This window comes from Eleginops maclovinus, chromosome 15, assembly GCF_036324505.1.
Source record: "Eleginops maclovinus isolate JMC-PN-2008 ecotype Puerto Natales chromosome 15, JC_Emac_rtc_rv5, whole genome shotgun sequence".
NCBI classification, from domain to species: Eukaryota; Metazoa; Chordata; class Actinopteri; order Perciformes; family Eleginopidae; genus Eleginops; species Eleginops maclovinus.
Genome location: NC_086363.1, coordinates 17759606 through 17781958, shown reverse-complemented (window position 1 = coordinate 17781958; position 22353 = coordinate 17759606). Strand labels below are relative to the sequence as shown.

Here is a 22353-nt window from a genome sequence, read left to right as displayed (position 1 = left end):
TTCAGCAACTCCAGAAATCTGCCGGTAATATGAAGCTACGGTTTTCATAGTAACCAAGGGATTTATTAATCAGAAAACTGATAAACGTTGCACTTTCACAGCGCTAACCATGTTTTACATTCAGTGAGATTGAGCAGGAGGCTCGTATAAACTTCAGGAGTATTTCAATGTGGCGCTAACACCTAACATTGCTCTAAACAAACTGCACTAGTTTGGAAACAAAATCCACATTACAATTTTAAAATGGTAGCATATTATCTTAGAATAGTTTCATCTCTAAATTAAATAAATAACAGATAGCATAATAAGCTATCTGTTATTTATCCCTGGTTTTCGTAACATATTAGGCTACATGTAACGGGATTCAATATCAGGATAAAAATAATCAAATTACTGTTACATTTCTTCAAATGGATGTTTGTTGAAAAAAGGATCTGATTTGACTTCTTCCCTGTAAGCTGCACTGTTCTGTAGGCTAATACTTAACTGTGAATCTATACGCCTACAGATTGAATCTGCTTTATTGTTTTTACTTTCTTTGGTTCATTTGTACTGTTTTTAATCCAGCAGGTGAATCTACTATGTATTTTAATAAAGTACATGGTGTTGTCTAAACTGCGTAAAAGGGGCCCTGCGCCCTCGTAGTCGGCATGCGACCTCATACCAAAATTAAGATTTTCCCCATAAAATTTAAAGTGATGCCAGAAAACTTTATTTCTTTTCGTCAGAAACTGTTTGATTACTCAAACAATATGAACATCGGGTCAAATAGAGCGTCAGACAGCAGAGACAGCTTTGTTTTTACGGAGAATAAATATGGATGGAGTTGCAAGCAGCAGGCGTTCAATGAAACTGAGATTTCTGAATGACATCCTATCTTTTACTCTCCTTTTTTTCTGGAGAGGAGGTAAAGAAACCATAACTCTGGATTTATGTGTTGTTTAAGGTGCAATATATGACCCAGCAGCTTTAAGACATGAACACACTATTATTTTCTGAATCCTCTGCATTATCTTCGCCAGAAAGTAGGCGGGGCTGTAATTTTGACCGGAAGTGACATAGTGCACTTAAGTATTTATATAAAAATGTTTTCTTGTATTTATTTGCATTTCAATTGATATTGTGGTAAAGTAACGGACAGTTATCAGGTTACATAACTTTTATATTTTGTTACTCATGTTAGCTTACTGATTACATATTTTATAGGTAACTTAGAATTGTAACGGAATTTATTTTTAAAGTTAGTTTTTTGTTTCATCCTGTGCTGTGCGTAATTGATGGTCAGTAGGTGCATGTTATTGCAGTATGATACTCATATGTTCGAAGTGAGTGCTTTGATAGTCGAGTTGAATGATCCTTTAAACCTGCTCCACTTTACACACCATTTAGCCTATAATGTTCTTTTCACGTAGTGCACATAAGGATATATGGGCATGAGGTTTCCGATGCACTTTTATGTGTGTTTCTATCGGAAGTGCAATAAAACGTAGAGTGCTAGGCTCGGATTTATGCACCCATGAAGACTGTTTGTGTGTGTTGGAGCACTCCCGTCACCCATAAGGAATGGCCCGAGGGAGGCTCACACACTGTAACGGAGCGAGCCAATGAGCCTGGATCACTGCCGGGATCCGTTGGGAAATAACATGTAAAGAGCTGCTTGTCAGTGTGGGGGCGAGCCCAGGGAAATAACCCGGGATTGGTGCGAACCTCTGCCGTCTCTCTGATGTTTATTCTCCATACTGGGCTAATGTTCACATGTACAAACCCACATGCCACTTTCTGTCTCCGTTTCTTCCTCGTATAGCATGGATACCATTTTTATAGCACACACACAACATAATCTATATATCTATTTGTTCTTACTCACACTCACTTTCACATTGTACAGTTCCCATGTGGTGAACACACACACTGGAGACACATTGTGTAGCTCATATGCAGATGCACTGACTGACACACTCATATCTCTCACTGCCATCTCACACACACACAACTACATCCTGGGACCAACTAGTCAAGCAATGACATTTGTGTTTGTAGTGCTATTGCCTTTATTGCAGCACCGGTGGAACTGTTGCGTGTTTGATCTGCTGTTCATCATTACTTGGCCTTGTTATTACTTCCTACAATGCAGACGTGAGTGGGCGGCAGGATCAAATGAAGCCAATTCAAGACGTTTTGATTCCTTGCATGCAAACGTTGTGCATCTGGGCAGATTTGATGCAGCATTTTAACTGAAGCAGATTGTGTTAATGATGACGAGGATGTAAAGCTGATACTGCGTACATGGGAAACTTGGATACAGCTACGTACTGTATGTAAGGCTGTTTGTGCCCTTTTTATTCAGCTGACACGTTCTCATCCAAAGCAACTTACAATAAGGTCAATAAACCATAACGATACAAACTCAGAACAACAAGAAAAGAGCAGATGTACAGGTCCGGAAAAAATTAAAGAGACCACTCCAAATTTTTCTTAAATCTTTATCTCTACATATATCAGCCATTCCAGTGTCTGTTGAATTCCATAACAAATCCATAAAATTAATTAATTTAACTCAAAGACATACCTATAAATAATAAAACAAGAGAAAATGATTATGCTGAGGTGGTCTCTTGATTTTTTCCGCCGCTGTATCTGCTACAGACAAGTGCTGTTGCGTTGGTTTCAGATGGGCTATCTCTTTGGGTGCTTTTTTTGGATGGGGGTTGAGTTTAATAGCCAAGGTAGAAGTAAAAACGATTCAAGTCAAAGTCCACTTTATTGTCAAAGTTTCCACATGTGTTGTACATACAGAAAATTGAAATACCGTTTCTGGCAGTCCCACAGTGCGAACATAAAAGAACATCTAACATAAAAAGATAAGAGCGTAGAAAAAAAAGGGGGGGTAAAAAGGGGTATACAAAACAAAACCTAAGTAATATATACATATGACACAATCAACACAGTTTGACGGTAGTGCAAGTAGTTGTTTAGTGCAGAAAATACTTTGTGCAAAGTACATTTTCAGTAGCAGCGCAGAATAGAAAGTGACTGGTGCTGGATGAGGGACGGGTGTGTGAGGGAGGGGGATTAATGTCCTGGTACATTTCCATTGACGCAGCGGGGAAAGGTGGGTGGGACGGAGGGTGGAGAGGTCAGGGGAGAGATGGGAGCGGGGGTAGAGGGAGATGAGAGAGGGGGAGCGAGAGGAGAGAGGGAGGGAGAGAGGGAGGGAGGGAGAGAGAGGATTGAGGGAGGGACAGAGGATAGAGAGAGAGCGAGAAAGGGAGGGAGTGAGAGGAGAGAGGGAGGGAGAGAGTTCAGCATCCTGACCGCCTGGTGGAAGCTGTTCCTCAGCCTGGTGGAGCTCGAGCGGAGGCTGCGGAACCTTCTCCCTGAAGGCAGGAGGCTGTTGGAGGGGTGGGTGGGGTCCCCCGCAATGCCGAGTGCTTTGCTGGTGAGTCGGGTGTTGTAGATGTCCTGTAGTGTAGGGAGTGAGACCCCGATGATCCTCTGGGCAGAGTTCACGATGCGCTGCAGGCTCTTGCAGTTGGAGCCAGTGCAGCTTCCAAACCACAGCGTGATGCAGCTGCTGAGGATGCTCTCAGTGGCGCCTCGGTAGAATGAGAGCATGACGGGGGGGGGGGGGTCTCCTGCTCGCTTGAGCTTCCTGATGAAGTAGAGGCGTTGCTGGGCCTTCTTTGTCTGTGCAGTGGTGTTGTTGTTCCAGGTGAGGTCATCTGTGATGGCCACACCCAGGAATTTGGTGCTGCTCACCTGCTCCACAGCAGCACCATTGATTGTCAGAGGGAGGGGGGGTTGGGAGTGTGTTCTCCTGAAGTCAACAACTATCTCCTTTGTTTTCCCCACATTGAGGAAGAGATTGTTATTTTGGCACCAACGGGCCAGCTGGTTCACTTCCTTCCTGTAGTTAGTCTCATCGTTGTGGCTGATGAGACCCCCCACAGTGGTGTCGTCAGCGAACTTCACGATGTGGTTGAAGCTGTAGCTGGGTTTGCAGTCATGGGTCAGCAGGGTGAAGAGAAGGGGGCTGAGCACACAGCCTTGGGGTGCCCCCGTGCTCAGTGTTAGTGTGTTCGATGTGTTGTTGTTGACCCGGACAGCTTGTGGTCTCTCTGTGAGGAAGTCCAGCAACCAGTTGGAGAGAGAGGGGCTGAGGCCCAGGTCTGTAAGTTTACACACACACTGCTGGGGGATGATGGTGTTGATTGCTGAGCTGAAGTCTATGAATACCATTCTGACGTAGGAGTTCTTAGTGTCCAGGTGTGTGAGCACTGGGTGTAGAGCGGAGGTGATTGCATCCTCTGTGGACCGTTTAGCTCGGTAGGCAAACTGAAACGGGTCCAGGGAGGGAGGAAGAGTGGATTTGATCTGCTTCATGACCAGTCTTTCGAAGCACTTCATGATGGTCGAGGTCAGTGCGACGGGGCGGTAGTCGTTGAAGCAGGCTGGAGATGACTTCTTTGGCACAGGAATGATGGTGGTTTCCTTGAAGCACGTGGGAACAACAGCCTGGCTCAGGGAGGTGTTAAAGATGTCTTTGAGGACATCCGTGAGCTCCTCTGCGCAGTCCCTCAGCACTCGTCCAGGAATGTTGTCGGGTCCCGCAGCCTTGCGGGTATTAATCCTCAGCAGTGTGCTCTTCACACTGGCTGGGGACACAGACACAGAGCCTGGTCGGGGGCGGCGGCGGGTGGGGGGGGGTTTTCTGCGCAGTTGTGGTGTTCTGTGCTTCGAAGCGTGCAAAGAAGCCGTTGAGGTTGTTGAGCAGGGAGGTGTGACTGTCACAGGTCTGCGGTGTTAGTTTGTAGTCGGTTATGGTCCTAATACCCTGCCACAGGCTCCGTGAGTCCCTGCTGTCTTTGAAATGTGGGTATCCAGATGGAAGATGTGTAGACTTCCTGCTGCCCTGATATCATGGGGAGCTTGTTATTAATTTTGCTTTCTGCAGCAGCCAATTGGATTGAGTGTAGCAATCCAATTGGCTGATGCAGGACACACATGCTGGAGTGTATGGTTAAACCATGTTCTGGATAGGGCATGATCCATTCACAACAAGGTAGGCCAGTGCCATTGTCTTGAAGCGGATTCTGGCAGCCACTGGTAGACTGAATGAGTGTGAAAGAACATAATGAAGTGGAAATGCCAGTCGAGCTGCTGCATTCTGGATGAGCTGCAGAGGTCAGGTGGCAATTGCAGGTAGACCAGCCAGGAGGGAGTTGCAGTAGAGAAGGTGTGACACAAGTTGAACCTGAGGTTAAAGAGCAAACGATTGGAGGAAACAGTTTATAAAGAGAACTGGAGTGTGAATAATGTGAAGATTATGCAAACAAGGCTGTCTTTTTGTCAACAAATCATTACATTACATTTAGCTGACACTTCATCCAAATAAACCTACATACCTTACACATGCCTATGAAGCACATTGGGTTTAGGTTTATTGCCAAAGGACACACGGCATGTTGACTGTAGGGACTAGGGATTAAACCACTGACTCTGATTGGTAGACCTCCAGTCCAGACAAAAACGAGTTGGCTCCTCTCTGTGCTTCTTCTCTTACCTTACGGTAGCAGAAACCCTTATTCCATCCTTTATCACCGCCCGGCTGGACTACTGCAATGGAGTCTTGTTCGGGGTGTTCAACAACGCCCTAGACCAGCGGTTCCCAACCTGTGGTCCGCGGCCCCCTAGTGGGCTGTGAAGGCATTGCAAGTGGGCCGCCAAATAATTAGCAGAACATTAAAAAATATGTATATATATGTATGTGTCAAATAGACCCTCAGACGGCAGAGAGAGCGTTGTTTTTGCCGAGCTCCGTCGTCGCCTTGTTGTTTTGTTTGCGTTGAAACAGTGGAGTGTTATACAAGGGATAATAGGGATAGTTTTACTTTTGGTTGTGTTGTTTTACTTTACCTGCTATTTTAGAAAGTCTATGTAACTAGGGGGATTCTCTATAACACCCTGCATTATGGGTGCTGGATTGCTGGTGACACAAATCAAATTGTATTTATCCAGCCCAATATCACAAATTACAAAGTTGCCTCAGGGGGATTTACAATATTTACAGCATATGACACCCAAGGAGAACCTCCACCCCCAAAAGACCATTACAGTTCGAGAAATGAAAAAACCTCAGGGAGAGTGACTGAGGAGAGATAGATGTGCACGTTTTGAGAATAAACAACCTAATAAAATGATCAATAAAACGTTAAAAAAAAAGAATCATAGGAAAATGATGATAATGTGAGCACCTCCAAAGGAAGATTGATCCATGTGGCGCACACAATACTTACAGTGGCGTAAAGCAGGAAGCATGATGATGTGATCTCGATTTCACGTTGTGTCTTTATTTTTACTGATTATATAGTCCTCACTTCTTTTCTACTCTTCTTTCCAGATAACAGCCTTTGATGAGCTCCAGGCCGACTTCAAGGTGCCGATCGATCAGGGCAATCCACTCCATGCGGTACGTTTGCTCCCTCTATGTATTTCCAACAAACATGTTTTTGATAGTCTTGTCTTTCTATGTGGATGGTAATTGTACGCACATGTTGAAATCTACTTGCTAAGAAACACACACACACACATACACACATTTCTCTGCCTCTGTCTTCCCCGGAGATACATCCCGATGCTTTCTGTTTCTCCATTAATTTTGAATCAAGCAGCTGGCAACATTCTGCTTGTTTACACCTTCCTTTCTTCTCTTCCTGGCTTAAAAGCACACTCCTATTTTAGGACTTTAGGTTACAGCATGAAGTATAAATGATAATCTTTTGCAAACATATTGTTGAATCCAAATATAGATGACAAACCAAATACAAATATGGGATCTACAGTTGGTTTCCGAGCCAAACCGTCTTCACCCTTGCAGCTCGAGACTCAGTTCAGGACACAATGCCCCTAGGCTATCTGCATTGGCAGGGGTTGAATTGGGCCAGGGCTGTCTGGGTCTCAGCTTCATCTTAAATAAAGATTGTGTGCTCCTCTCATAGAAAACACCACGGCTATGAACTCATACCAAGCACCAGCAATTTCTGGTTTTCACTTTCCTGCCCTTTGACCAGCTGTAAAGTTCCCTCCAGATGGAGTCGCCCCACCCACCCCCCCCAGCATGAAATGCCTCCATTGGACTCTTTAGTTTACTTCAGGAACATAGTTTTCTTTCTTTTTTCATTAGACAATTTATTGAACATGTTAACAAAGACTTTACAAGCTATAACAATAAATAGTCAAGAGTTCACTTCATAGTTGTCAGCATTTGTGATATTTGACTCGTTTAAAAAAAAAAAGAAATAAAAATCATCTCTTTGTACAAATCAAAAAAATGAAATAATCTTTACAGGAAAACCGAAATCTTCAAAGACAAGAACAATCCCGGAATCATCGGTCCTGCTCATAACCGTTTAGGATTTGGTTTCTGAATAGATGTTTTACTTTCAATAATGTTTCACAGTGTTTCAGCTCATCATTACAGTTATTCCACAGATGAACACCTCTTGTTGTGATGCAGTGAAGTTTGGAATTTGTTAGTACAGGTGTTTTTTGAATATGCAGTTTCCTCTCAGCATGTGTTTGTTTCCTCTCAGTGTGAACAGTCCCTGGAGCTGTTGATTTGAGGCTTTGAACATCATTTGGATAGTTTTATAGTCTACCAGGTCTTGTAGTTTTAGTATTTTTAGATTGATAAATAATCGATGTGTGGGTTCCATATACGTAGTTTTATGTATGATTCGTAGGGCTCTTCTTTTGCAGGACATCATTAGGTAATGCTCATGCTTCTATTGGATAGCTTTCCAACAGATTGTACATGATTTGCTAAGGGGCGGGACATCTGTAAGTGGTAGACCCATCACAAAATAGCCGACCAGCTAACCAATTACAGCAGAGTGGGCTTTAGTTAGACTTCTGTTTACTGAGTTTTTAAATGTGTTGTATCAGTCTATAATATATTTCTATAGGTTGAGCCATCCAGGAGTATATCAAGTAAAACATAGGCTCAGCAGCGATATTAAATTGATTCCATTAATGCATCAATAATTACCATTTCACTTCATTTTAGTAAACGGTAGAGTCACTGAAATTAACCTCTTTTGGCAAATGCCCAGACTGGGCTCTGGTTTCAGACAGAGGGTGAAAAGAGGTGCTGCAGCACAGGCAGTATGAGAAACATAAAGAGCTTTTATAACAGTAAAGCATAGAGACATGTCCCAGTGAAAAGAACAAAATGAAAATATGAAGCTGAAAATGAGCAGAATAAATCCTCTTTAAATAAACCCTTTGCTGTGTTCTAGCAGGTCTGGATTAAGAGATGTTATAAAGAAATTATGAACAAATTAATATATATGAAGTGTAATGGGAGAGATACTTTGACCAACTGTGAGAGTCTGAAGTATTTCCCCCCCAACACACAACCTCAAAGACAATTTAATAACCTTCAACTACTTTGTCACTCTAAAAGTGTCAAAGTGAGGAAACAGGCGAGTGTGTTCTGCTCCATCAGACCTCAAAATTGCCGCAGCAGCAATCAGGAGAAGTGGTGGAAAATGTACATTAGCTTTGGCCAGCATCGGAAGCTGCCCCGGGTGAAGTTGTTTTAGGATTTGTTCCTTCTAAATCCCTCTCCCTCGAGTCTTTTGGGCTTTTACTAACACAGTTGGTCCGTTAATAATGCATGGCGGTATAGTACAGCACGAGCAGTTACATTGGAGGTGACTTTGACTTAAGAGCTCTGGATCGTGCAGCTTGACTTCCACACAAGCAGAAGAGAGAACAAAGTTGGAGAAGGAAACGAAAAGATTGCAAGAGGAAGGTTAGAGATTGAGACGGACAAGAGGTGAAAATGCAAATAAAGTAATTTTTTGCTTGAAGGGCTTTTGGAAATCAGTGCATTCGATTTCCCCACTTTCATATTTTGTCGTATTTGCATATCATTATGCAATGAAGTACATATCAAAGAATCCTGTGGGGAAAGGGGTGCAAAAGGTTCTATCTCATTTTCTCTCCCTATTTCTTTCTTCTCCTATTATCCCACGTTTCCCAAATCCATCCTTCCCCTTCTGCCTCCTGCTTTTAATATGCAATGCATAACTGCCCAGTTCCAGATGGAAATGTGGACCTACAATGCATGACCTCTCCATGGAAGACATTAATCCAATATATTTGAATACATTTTTTGCTTGGTACCACAAGCCCTGGACAGTTTTTGGAAATGGAATAAAATCTAATCATGAATAATTAAGTTTTTGTGGAGAAACTTAAATAGTTTTGAATTCAGTTTTTTTATGTTAGGGTAAGCAACAATTTAAATGATAGAAATGATGACCTGTTTTACTTACATCTGATATTACGTCATTTAAATTATTCTATGCCAAGATTGATTTTTAAAAGCAGGTATTTAAACAAGAAATCGGGTATAAAGAACTGCTAAATGTTACTCTTCTGTGTTAAGTGATTTCTAACCATAAATATACATAAAGATAGCATATATGTCCTATTCTGCATCATTAAATAACCTTTGTTTAGGTTAGTTTTGAATAAAAACAAAAAATGTGAGAATCCTTTACAATAATCACGTTATAAATCGCAATTCATTATTTGAATTGATCGACACACTCCGTATAAAGCAATTGCATTTTTGTTTGAATACTTTGAAACTTGCTATCTTTCCCACGGGAATATAAGACAATCAATTTAGGCTCCCCAAACACACAAATCCATATTTTTGAATCTGCTTGTGTGTGCATTAAATGACATCATGCGTTGATAGATTTAGAGGTGTGTTTTTTCTTCACTTCTGGTATAGCCCAAGGCCAGCTATAAAGGCAATTCTACCAATGACCGGACCATTTAGCATCTTTGGGCAACAGCTAATATTTCAGGGATTCCTTTAAGTCAGCAAATATCCATACTAAGAACAAATCTCATGTGTGCTGGAGACTCGAAACTGCTCCCCTTGTGCCAAAACATCCGAATCATAATTCCTTTATTTGTCCGCAACGGGGAAATGTGCAGCAGCAGAAGAATAGTGCAGATAAATAAAGAGAATAGACTCTCATATTGAAAACTTTATTTTTACACTTTATTGATAATAAAAATCACAGAAAGTAAAGAAAACTAAACAAATAATATACACTGCCCGGCCAAAAAAAAGGTCACCACCTGGATTTAACTAAGCAAATAGGTAAGAGCCTCCCATCGGATAATTACTGCATGGTTGATTGTGTTTCAGCTGGCAACAAGTTATTTAACCCTAAATGCAGTGAGTAGCTTCTCATTTGTTAAACAGTCATGTGGAAAGACATATCCTGTGGTCGTGGAAAAGATGGCAATCTGTTTCAGAAGGGTCAAATTATTGGCATGCATCAAGCAGAGAAAACATCTAAGGAGATTGCTGAAACTATAAATCGGGAAGAACTGTCCAACGCATTATTAAAAACTGGAAGGACAGTGGGGAAACATCACTTTCCAGGAAGGAATGTGGTCGGAAAAAATTCTTGAATGATCGTGATCGGCGATCACTTAAACGTTTGGTGAAATCAAATGTTAGAGACCACAGTAGAACTCATGGCTATGTTTAATAGTGAAAGTAGCAGCATTTCCAAACGCACAATGCGAAGGGAACTCAAGGGATTGGGACTAAACAGCTGTGTAGCCGTGAGAAAGGCACTTGTCAGTGAGGCTAAAAACGGCTTCAAATTTGCCAGGGAGCGTAAAGATTGGACTCTGGAGCAATGGAAGAAGGTCATGTGGTCTGATGAGTCCAGATTCACCCTGTTCCAGAGTGATGGGCGCATCAGAGTAAGAAGAGAGGCGGCTGAAGTGATGCACCCATCATGCCTAGTGCCTACTGTACAAGCCTGTGGGGGCAGTGCTATGATCTGGGGTTGCTGCAGTTGGACTGGTCTAGGTTCAGCAATATGCCCAAAGAATGAGGTCAGCTGACTGCCTGAATATACTGAATGACCAGGTTATTCCATCAATGGATTTGTTCTTCCCTGATGGCACAGGCATGTTCCAAGAGGACAATGCCAGGATCCATCGGGCTCAAATTGTGAAAGAGTGGTTCAGGGAGCATGAGACATCATTTCACACATGGATTGGCCCCCACAGAGTCCAGACCTGAACCTGATTGAGAATCTTTGGGATGTGCTCCCGTCATCAATACAAGATAAAAAACAAATTAATGCAAGACAGAAATAAATGTTGTGACATTGCAGAAGCTTGTGGAAACGATGCCACAGCGAATGCGTGCCGTAATCAAAGCTAAAGGCGGTCCAACGAATATTAGAGTGTGACCTTTTTTTTGGCCAGGCAGTGTACAAGTACACCATGGTCAAAAAAAGTGGCAGTATATATATTTTTAAAGTAACCATATCAAAGTTAACAGGTAGCTGGTACTGTTTGCCAATTGTAAATAAATTCAGAGAAAAAATAAAGCATGAATTGCACACGAGTGTATATTGCACTAACATGGCAGTGCCATCGCTCTGACACCACTCCATCAATGCATGTGTTTGTGCAGTAAACTGTAACGATATCTTTAATCGAGTGATCTGATTTCCCCTTGGGGATTAAAACAAGTATGTTCCAAGGTCTTCTTCAGTTGGTAGAATTGTCTTCCACCAATTTGGAATTTGATTGTTCGATCCACAGTCAACATGAGTAAAGGTTCTAGGGCGAGCGTGGTTGCATCGACTGATAAATAGCTATTGCATCCATTTACCATACACAAGCTAAATCACATCAGATACACCCACTGGATGATACAGTTTTAGGAGGCAACGTTCTGTTGTGTACTTAGTTTTAAACCATAAGGAATAAATGTGCAAGTTGAGCTTTTATTACATGAAGTAGTTTTTTAGCTAGTTTCTCCCCAGATACCAACCCTTTTGTTTGGAATCTAAAACTCTCATCTTTATCTTCTAATTTTCATCTTCTTCCTGTCTTTTGAATTCAGCAGTATGATTGCTGCGTCCTTCCCTCCCTCTCACATGCACAGTCATACATTTACAGTAATCATCCATATGATCCGCTTCTCACTAGCTCTTGCATAATGTCTCCCACCCAGCATTCGTCTCTTTTCTGTAGCTGTCTCTCTGTCTTGAAACCAGGCAGTCTAATTAGCACTTTCTGTCAGCTTGCCTCCTCGGGAAGGGAACCTCCCATTGAGCGGACCCTTTGCACACACACAAGCTCATAGGGGAAATCGAACTATTAGTCTTTCCACACATTTGCGAAAGATGTGAAAGATGTACAAGTTTCTCTTTTTGTTTCCCCTTTCCATCTTTCTCTGTCTCTCATTCACAATCCATTCTATGTCCAACTTCTGTAGAAAATAGTACAGTACAGTGGGTATGCTCACAGAGGTGTTTTTATCCTAAAACATTAGTCGATTCAAAGAAAAGTAGTTGCTGGAGGAGCTGTGGCTCTGGTTGCTGATGTTTCAAAGGCTCTTTGATTGCTCATGTTCATTCATGTTATGGATATGTTTGAATCTGTGTGCATCTATTACATCCTTGTATGGGATTCTCTGCGTTGCCATCCCTGCCAGATTGTTATGGAATCATTTCCTTACACAGAATTCAATGACCAGTTTGACAATTTATTTTTTGATGTATCCAAAGATGTGTTCAACTTGCTCTATTCCCCTTTGATATTTATTTTAGCTCTTAACCCTAACTAGGGCTGTCACTTTATGTTCGAGAATCGATTGTACAATCGATTGGACTGACCAACACAAGTTTCATAAACGAAAAGAGGGAATCGATTTTTACCACATAACTTATTTTTTGACGAATTAAACAAATAAAAAATATTTTATTTCATTAAGATTATTATTATTAACATAACTCACAAACAAGCAGAAAAGAAAAGAATTCCCAAAGTGCAGTAGGCATTGCGACGGCTAAAAAGTGAATTCCCACCAACTGTACGCACCGGAAACAGCCTGATAGTGTCGGCTGCCGCGGCTTAGTGTTTTGCCAATAAATGGAGGGCAACGGAGATCAACCTGCGCGACATGAGAGAGGAGTGATAACCCCTAATCACATGAGGAGTTCGATATGGAAGCACTTCGGATTTTGGGCAGAAGGCAAAACTATGGAGAAGGACAAAGTGGTATGCAGACTGTGCGATCGTGAGTTCCCATATCACAGCAGCACTACAACCATGAGGGGGCATATGCAGACTCAGTATGTTGTAGTGCACTGTCTGTTGTGGGGACTGTAGCGATCCTGTCTGTTGGCTAAGTGAAATATTTTCAACCTATTTTTATGTTAGCTAGTCCTCAAGTGAATTTTAAGTTTTATTTTGAAACTATTTAACAATTGCCTGCCTATGCCAAATTTGTTTCATATTTATAATGGTAAACAGCCACAAGCCTGCAGTAATGTTTTTCCTCATTGATGTTATGGCAGTCCATACTGCTTATTGCTTTTCGAGAATGCTCCTGTTTGATATACACGAACTTCACGCAATAAATAATCAGAAATGCTGACCTGTACCTCTCTTGGCCCTCTTTACGTTAGTCCTAATGGCAGTATGTTGGCCTTTATTTTGAAAATTGAAACGTAGACGTGGATAATCGATTCTTCAATCGATTCAATGAAAATTTAAGCCTAAAAAATCGATGGTGATTTTTTTTTAAAGTGACAGCCCTAACCCTAACACTAACCAAACACCAACATAAGGATTTTGTTTAAGATGAATTTGCTCACATTCCCAGGTCAAAGGACTCTGAAACAGCAGTTAAAAAACATGGTCATGTGAATATATCATTTTATAATATCAAAAGGAATTCAGACAATTATTCTAATTTATTGTTGAATTAAGAATTATGCTCTCCTTAAAGCCACCAGAAATCATTGACAGAAAAGGTCAATCTTGAATTGAAAACATCTTATCCTGTGCTGTTCCCAGATAAAAAAATCAATTGTCTGAGGACAATTTAACCTATGGGGAAACAGCATATTTCAGGAATCCAAGGATAGTCGGCAGATATCCAGGGCAAGACTTGGATTTAGCAACTTGTGATGCAGACAATGTCTACAACCGGGTTTTATCCATTAGCCGGTCTAGTGGGGCAGCTGTGGGTCAGTAGGAGGAATGGTCGTCCACCAATCAGTGAACTTTCCACTGTTACATTGGTGGATCACTAAGAACACAACATTTAATAAGTAACCCGAGTAATAATTAGTTGATATGTACCAACCCTTTTTTCAGCTCAGCCGTGACATCACGCTTGATACACCAGGAAAAACAAAGAGGCATAATTGTGTAATGGCAAGACGCATATGTTAGGTTTTTTTAATCGGTTTTAAAAACTTGCAGTCAGAAAGCTTGCTAGCTAAGTCAACCTAAGATACCTTCTTGAGCTTTTTACTTCATTGATGAAAATATGAAATGCTGAAGACAAAGTCCTAACGAGGAGTAAACACCAGTGAACAGAGAAAATACTAATGAGCTTGAAGTCTTGTAGTGACATTAAGTGACTAGCATTGTTCAGGGTTAGCCATTGGGTAGTCCACCACTAAGCTGCTAGCACAGCCTATTTCATGAGGATGTGTCCATTAACTTTGAAATGCAAATATCTGGTGTGACAAAATGCCAACAGGGGTATCTGTAAAACAGACAAACACATACATTCTGCATGCTATCTGTATGTCAAGCATGATTTCACACATGCCACTCCCCTAACATATAAACATAGATGTACTGTGATGAAAATACATTTTCAATTTGTCTTTATTCACACAGTTCTACTGTGCTCAGGATTTGTATTTCCCCTCATAATGGCATATTTTGCATGAATACAAACAGATTCCAGTGAGGATGTTCACTCTCACGGTACATTTATCATGAGGGTATAAAGCTATAGCCAGAAGCAATTATTATATCTGAGTTCTAAATCAGAGGGATAACTCAGGGTGGAGATGAAGGAAAAGAGTCTGGTGTTTCTTTGTTTTTATTGACCTTTTTTTTTAGGAGTGTTTTTTATTAGCATCAGTGATTGGTGTTCATATGCATCTATCTGTGGAACTGAGTCCAAGCGTTGACAGTTTCTGTGGCCTTTCACACTGTTTAAATCAACTCCCCATTCACCGTATCACTCCATCTCCCTCGCCGCTCTACGCCTGTCTACCCAGCTTAGGTTCAAGTCTTACATGAGTCGGGGGTGGGGGGGGACATTTATCGCACAGCATTTAAACATACTTGATACGTGGAACATGAGCGTTACGAACACCCTCTTTCACTCCACCGTAAGGGGTCCTCTGCCAAATTAAACTCACCCCGTGCATTTCCTGTTTGAGAATATTCTCTTAATTGCCCTTCATTATTATTCAAAGGTCAATTTAATGCCCCCCATCCTTCAACTTCCCATTTCCATCCCACCTTCCCTTCCTCCAACTCTTGTTTATACTTCCGTGCAGCTCTAGCTTGTCAAGCAAATTCTCGCTAAGCAACATTTCAAAGAGACATCAGCGTAATTGCTTGGTAATGAGTAGACAGTTGCGGGTTCGTGCACACACGTACTGACAAACACAGACACACAATGCTGTCGGAGCGGAATATATTTACGCGTCCTCGTTCAAACCCGGCAGGATATAAAGGAGATGGGGGATGTGAATTGGCCCATCACTTGATAAGGTGCGCGGTCTCAACAGGAAATAGACATTATGAGTGGAGATAATTAGCTGGGCCTTTCATGTGCATGTTTGTAAGTATGGATAAGAGTGTGTGCGGGAAGTGTTGAATGAGGTCATATCAAGGACAGAGGGAGGGTTAAAATTCTGCGCATTGAAGCACTTGATAGAATTCCTGTACGAGCAGCAGCAATTTTTAAAAAGCACGATGAATACACATTTATAACCCAACCACACTGTTCTGCCGTTCCTCCTTCCAACAATGGATTCCCTTCTTTGCCTGTCATGTGCATTGCACTTCAAAGTTAAACTTTTTTCAAATGAATTGGCTTTTTCTTTCACTTTGAAATGATGATAGGCGATGGCATATATTTTCCCTCATTTTTTCCCACGCTTCCTTCCGTTGTTAAATGAGGTAACGTCCCACGAGGCATTTCCAGGAGATGAGAGCCTGAGTCGTGATATTGTAGTTGGCAAGTAATGCAAACAAGTCAAACACACACACACACACACACACACACACACACACACACACACACACACACACACACACACACACACACACACACACACACACACACACACACAGTTAATGCTACAAAGGATACGGCGATCACCCTCCCTTTTTACTCTTTCATTTGTTTTCTCCTCGATTTCTCTTCATTATTACTGTGATAATACTTCAGACTTGTTTGCAGCCTCCTTCATTATTTAGAGCACAGGCATAAATTATATATAATCCACGCAGTCGGTACTTCTTAAACATAGTAATCAAATATGTACAGTATGTGTACATCCATGTTAATGCATATTTTAAGAAATTATATTAATACTTTGAGTGTGTCAAGAAAGTATTGGTGTCTAACCTTCTAATATAGCAACAGGCATCCCACACTTTTAGACCACAGATATGCTCCACTTGGTTTACCAGGCTCCTGCTGACTTTGTCTGCTGTGATGCTAGTGCGCCGTCATTAAGGATCATTGTCACAGAAAACATCAAAACCGCTGCTGAAAAATAGTTCATAAAAGTGACGAGACACACGAAAAAACAAAGTTGGCAAGCTTGCCATGTCAAAACTACATGTATACTGTTTTCCATCTGTTTGTATGATGCTGTTGCCAAGAGAGGGGGCCCCACTGTCCTGACAGTGAGTTAAAAATCATTTATCATGGCAACTGTGTGTTTTAAATATGGCTGCCAGTTGTGGTTGGGCAGAAGCGTGTATTTTATTTCATGCCTCTAGGACCTCTAGTAAGGGTAGTCCCCTCAATTGTTGTCCAGAAAGTTGGTCCCCAATGCAAATAAAAAACAGAATGTGTGTGTCTGTACATTGTCTACATCAAAGCTCTCCCCAAAGTGCCACACACTCGCTTGCACGCACACACTCTTTAACGTTCTGTGTGAGCATACATTTTTTTTATACACTTTGTCGTTCCCTTGCCGCTGTTGTTGACGTTTGCAGCCAGCTTATTAGAAGCAGAAATAAAGTCAAACTGACTGTCCACAAACAGCAGGACGCTCAGATCAATATATGATTTATAAGCAGCCAGAGTTATGCATCGCCCCCTGTGGAGCCAAGTCAAGTCCTGAATGCGGCGCTATAGGAATTAGTTAATATTTGATGATGATGTTAAAAGCTTTGGCTGAAGTGGCGGCTGTTAGAGTCAGCATTGTGGCAAGTGCTGATTTAAGCATTTCACAGCTCTTAACACAAGCTGAGAACACTCGAATATATTATAGTAACTTATATAAACACAATAACTACAGTGACTTGAGGGCATAAATGCACTCTAAATTCTCCAAATTTCTAATGCGTGAACTTCTTGCTGTCAAAGCACATTAGATATGTAGAGTAAAAACTAAATATAATGACCTCTTAAGCTGGTCCAGTGAGGTCTTCACTTGTCAAAACCTTTCACAACACATTCAAGTGCTATGAGGACCGTCGTACATGACCCTTACAAACCAGGGGATAATTACACCTGATCTTAGATGTAATCACCTGGAAGACACCTTGAATGCATCGCAATACCTGCATCTTTTACGCACCATTTATAAAAATGTGCTCACATCAAGCGTTCATCCCATTCACTTGATGAGGAACACAGTGACATACATTTTAGTTCCAGATGTGCATTTACTCCTCCGAGATGTCTTTGTGTTCAATCAATTTCCAGTATGTTTTCACTCTGGCTGAACTTTGAAATAGTGCCTCTAACCTTTTTTTACGACTTGCATAAGTCAAAGATCATGTGACCCTACTCGTAACTTGTTTTCTTACCTCAGTAAACATTGTAAACATATTTCATGCTCTCAATTGTTACTCTCAAGTCTTCCTTAATACACTATGATGTTAGTTAGTTTTACAATGATTTGATGTGGAATAGAATAGGCGGTTAACCAGTGTATTCTTTACGGCGAGGCTACCTTGTTATTTACAGGCTTTTTCTCCAGGGTTGTCCGGTCTGCTTTTTCCCTCTCATTCCAACCCTTTCACAGTATTCCAGTTCATGCATTTTAATGTTTTAGTTGCATCTCTCACCCTATATATTCATAATGAATGAGTAAGAAGATGTTCTGTGAATCCTAGTAAATTATAACTTGTCTTTTCTGTCTCCTCACAGAGGGAGAGACTGCGGAACATTGAGAGGATCTGCAACTTGCTGAGGAAGGTGAGCAGAGTGGGACAATTACCCTTTGTGACATTTTTGGACATTTGGTTTGATTGGTAACTTATAATATTTAATGGTGGAAGAATATGAATTCCCTTGAATCTTTCAGTTCAAAAATGAAAACCATTGGCAGATATTGCTTTTCTTTTGCTTGGTATTGATATTTCCAAAATTATTTGTTTACAGTTTCCTCATCACTTTTAGGAAAGCAAGGGCATTTGCTTGACAATTGAGTTTTGATATCTGAGTTTTGGGATTATAAAGTGGTTCAGAAATGAGTTGTAAAACTCTGAAATGACTTGGCTTTTAACTTCCAATTGTCTTGTCTCGAAGTCAACAGTATTTTGAACAGGTTTGTGGTAACATAGCTGAGATCTTTGGTAAACACAAGAGATTTTTTGGTTTTGTTTTTGTTCCATGACGTGAAGTACATCAGTTGTTAAACTACTCGTTAATGTCTCAAGCTTCTTCGTGTCATAAAGCAACAGTTGCTAACAAGTGTCATGCCGTCATGCCGAACATTAGCCGCCTTTAGCTTAGCGGTGATGATGCTCAGCTATGTGACTATGATGTGGTTCGCTATAGACTAACAATGGCTTTTTACTACCGCCGATTGCATTTAAGCTTCAAAAATCATAAGTGCTGTTAATGTCTTGGGTTATAATGCCAAAACAAACATGCAAGTATCATAAATGTTTGCCACAGAACTTATTTTCTGCAATATTCCAAAATCCAACAGCAAAGTCCTATTGCTTTTTGGCGAGTGGGCTCTTGCAATGCTAACTCCGAGTTGCCCTACAAAAATCTGTCATCACTGCACCACTCTATTTAGAGCTACATATCAGTATTCTACAGGTCTAGCTTCAGTAGTTCAGTTTATAATGAATTTTTGATTTGCACAGTGATGCTATTCGCTTCTGCTCTTGCCTCATGTTGACATCAAAAGGGAGACAGAGATGGAGAGCCTTGCTGTCTGTTTTTTATGTGTGTGTGTGTGTGTGTGTGTGTGTGTGTGTGTGTGTGTGTGTGTGTGTGTGTGTGTGTGTGTGTGTGTGTGTGTGTGTGTTTAGCCAGTTTGCCTTGAGGCTTAAAAGAGGCCTCCTCCCAGCTTCAATGTGACATCTGTTTCTCCCTCCATCTCTATGAAACTCACACTGTGCTTGCACGTCTCATGCATGTGTGCACGCCACTGTGTGTTTGTGTTTGTTTATGCATTTGTTGAGCAGCTGATCTTGGTTATCAGTGTTGTCAACTCCAGCCCTCAGGCCCTCCGCTGGCCCCTGGGGAGGACATCCCCCTGCAGTGCTTTTTCAGGAACAAATACGTGCTCTGATACACTAATACAGACCTACAGTACAGTACACACACAAACACACACATCTAGATGCACTGTCCTTGCAGCTGTGACCTACTGTGCAGGGATCATGAGTGGTAGCTGTACATTTGCTAACACAAACAGCAGTTAGAGAAGTAGAATACCACCCAGTTTATGTTTACTATATGGCTTTCCAATCAATAAGTTGTCCATGAAAAACCATATATCCAAAGCCAGAGATCCTCTCAACCTGTGATGTAATACATATGTCATTGGATTAGGCACCTCTGCCAATTTTGTTTTCTGGCACAATTTCTGCCGTATCAGTTATGGTTTGATGTTCAGTTTAAGGAGTGATCACCATGCCTCATTAATTGCCTGAAAGATCAAAGAATTGGCCCTTGGGCAACCAAATGGATTTCTGGCAGGTCAACGTTTTTGCTGCTGCAGTTTGAGCAGTTCCACTGTCTGATTTCCCACACGGATTCAGTCAATAATCCTGTAGTACCAGTTGGTGGCTAAAAGTGTAGTCTTCACTGAGGCTTTATTTGAAAATACTGCAGAAAAGACTGGTGCATTCTAAGTTTAAATTATTTACCACATATATAATTCGTAGTACCCAGTGAGTTAATATCAGCTGAGAATAAACTAACAAAGTATTCTTGTTTTTGGCCAGTCTAATAAATTCAATATCTTTAGTATTGAGGTACTAAAAGAGGTCTTATTGTACTTTTGGGGTTTTTCCCTTTCCTGTAGTGTGTTAAATAGGTTTCTGTGCATGTAAATGGTCTGCAAAGGCTAAAATCCCTGCGATACGTGATATGCTCGAAGGCGGGACATCTTTAAGCGGTTGACCAATCACAACAGAGCCGGCCAGCTAACCAATCAGAGTAAACTGGACTCTGGTTTCAGACCAGGGTGCTGCAGCACAGGCAGTATGAAAAAAATAAAGAGCTGTTTGAACATTAAAGCATGGAGACATGTCCCAGTGTAAAGTATTTAAATACTCTCAATGTATTCCACATATGTATATATTTCACATCCTCAAATCTTTATTGTTGTTATTGTAAATATTCTTCTCTCTTTTTGCACTATTTTATTTATCTTATTCGCACCATGTATGTTGAGTTGTTGGAGGAGCATGGGACATAAGATTTTCATTGCCAACATGCTGTGCATATGACCAATAAAACCTTGAAACCTTGAAACATGTCACAGGAGAGGCAGTACATACTAATATGAAACTGAAAATGACCACAATAGGACCCCTTTAATGACAAAAATCCTGCTCCCTGATTTGCATTATTGCCTTCAAAGCCCTCATACAACCACAGATATCTACCACAGAAGAAGTCCTAAAGCAATATAAGCTAAAAAAGGGCTCAAAAGTAATCTCACAGTATTTATATATCATCATATTGTCCCATGTTTGGGATGATTGACGAACAGAAGAAGCAAGAAGAGTTGGAAAGAAAGGACATCCCCGCCAAGTGCCTCAAGGGACAATTGACTTTTTTCTTACGTTTAGTCAAACTCGTACGTCTTCTCACAGTTTATAAACTTCATGAACACCATTTATGATCTATAGTTCCAGTCTGCTGACTGTGCTTGTCAGCATGAACGCCTGAGGTCCTGGTGCAGGAGGATCTGCTGCATTGTAAGGGTTTTTTCCTCATTTCTCCAGCGCTGGTTTTTCCTTTGCTAAATGTATTCATATCGCTCCAACTGGCACAGTCTCAGCGCTTTGGTCCTGATTGATTTTGTTAAAAGCTTTGGCTGCTTTTTCTTCTGTTGGCATACCTATTTGATAGTTTTTAGTAAAGAGGCACATACACATGAAGACATATGGACAGGTTCCATTTTTGTTCTCAGTAAAGTGTGTTTTGATGGGTGTTGGACGCCTGCAGCCCTATTGAAGGATACAGCTTGAAGGGAACTGTTTCCTTTACTCTCAACTGTTTGTGTGTACGTGTGTGTTATTCATTGGATATGCACTCGTGTAGCTTGAAGCAATGAGCCGGCACGTTGTCACAGTAACTAAGCAAACCTGAGTGTAGTCATTAGCACTCTTCCTGCCCTTATTTTTGGACCTGTCTTGCCCCTTTCCCTCTCTTTCCTCCTCTATTTTGGCAACTCAATCCATTCCTCTCTTTTTACGCTTCTCTCCATCCATCCATTCCTCTATCTACACCTTTTTAATTCTAGTAATGCGAAGGTTACGGAGGATGGGCTCGGCATGTCATTATTTAGGTTATGTTAAGGTGACCAGGGCATTTTTTTGGTTTGACAATAACTCGGACTGCACATCAAGCCTGCACTTTTGCACAGTAACTTTGACTTGCACTTTCTTTCTGCACACATACATGTGTATATTTTAACAATACTTTCATTACTTATCTGTATATATTTTTTCTAGAATTCATCTTATCTTATAATGTATCTGTAAACCTTGGTGCATTTCATAAAATTAACGTTGCATCACCCTATCTTCCTCCTGCAATTCCAGCGCAGATTTTTACCATTAATTCTATAGTAGCAAGAAAGCGGAGGAACTGGTGCAAGCTGAAATGACATGTAATGTAACGTATTGCACTGACTAGAGACCACATGACATCAGTAACAATCATCACTACGAACCATCACTACCTCACTGTAAGGGCACCGCCTAAACCATGATAAAAGGCAGTCGTTGGATTTAGGTGTGGTGCCGTGCTAT

General features: G+C 41.2%; 1 protein-coding gene across 3 annotated transcripts in view; it reads left to right on the top strand.

Moving 5' to 3' along the window:
* The window catches only part of cnih3 (cornichon family AMPA receptor auxiliary protein 3), a 74027-nt gene that overhangs the window by 14217 nt on the left and 37457 nt on the right, over positions 1-22353 (top strand). For all 3 annotated transcript variants that reach the window (XR_010167473.1, XM_063901599.1, XM_063901600.1), the window contains exons 2-3: positions 6401-6469; positions 18275-18322. Coding sequence is in view for 2 of the 3 variants with exons in the window: in XM_063901599.1 (XP_063757669.1) it covers positions 6401-6469; positions 18275-18322 (117 nt within the window). In the remaining variant the exon portion in view is untranslated. The remainder of the gene's footprint in view (positions 1-6400; positions 6470-18274; positions 18323-22353) is intronic.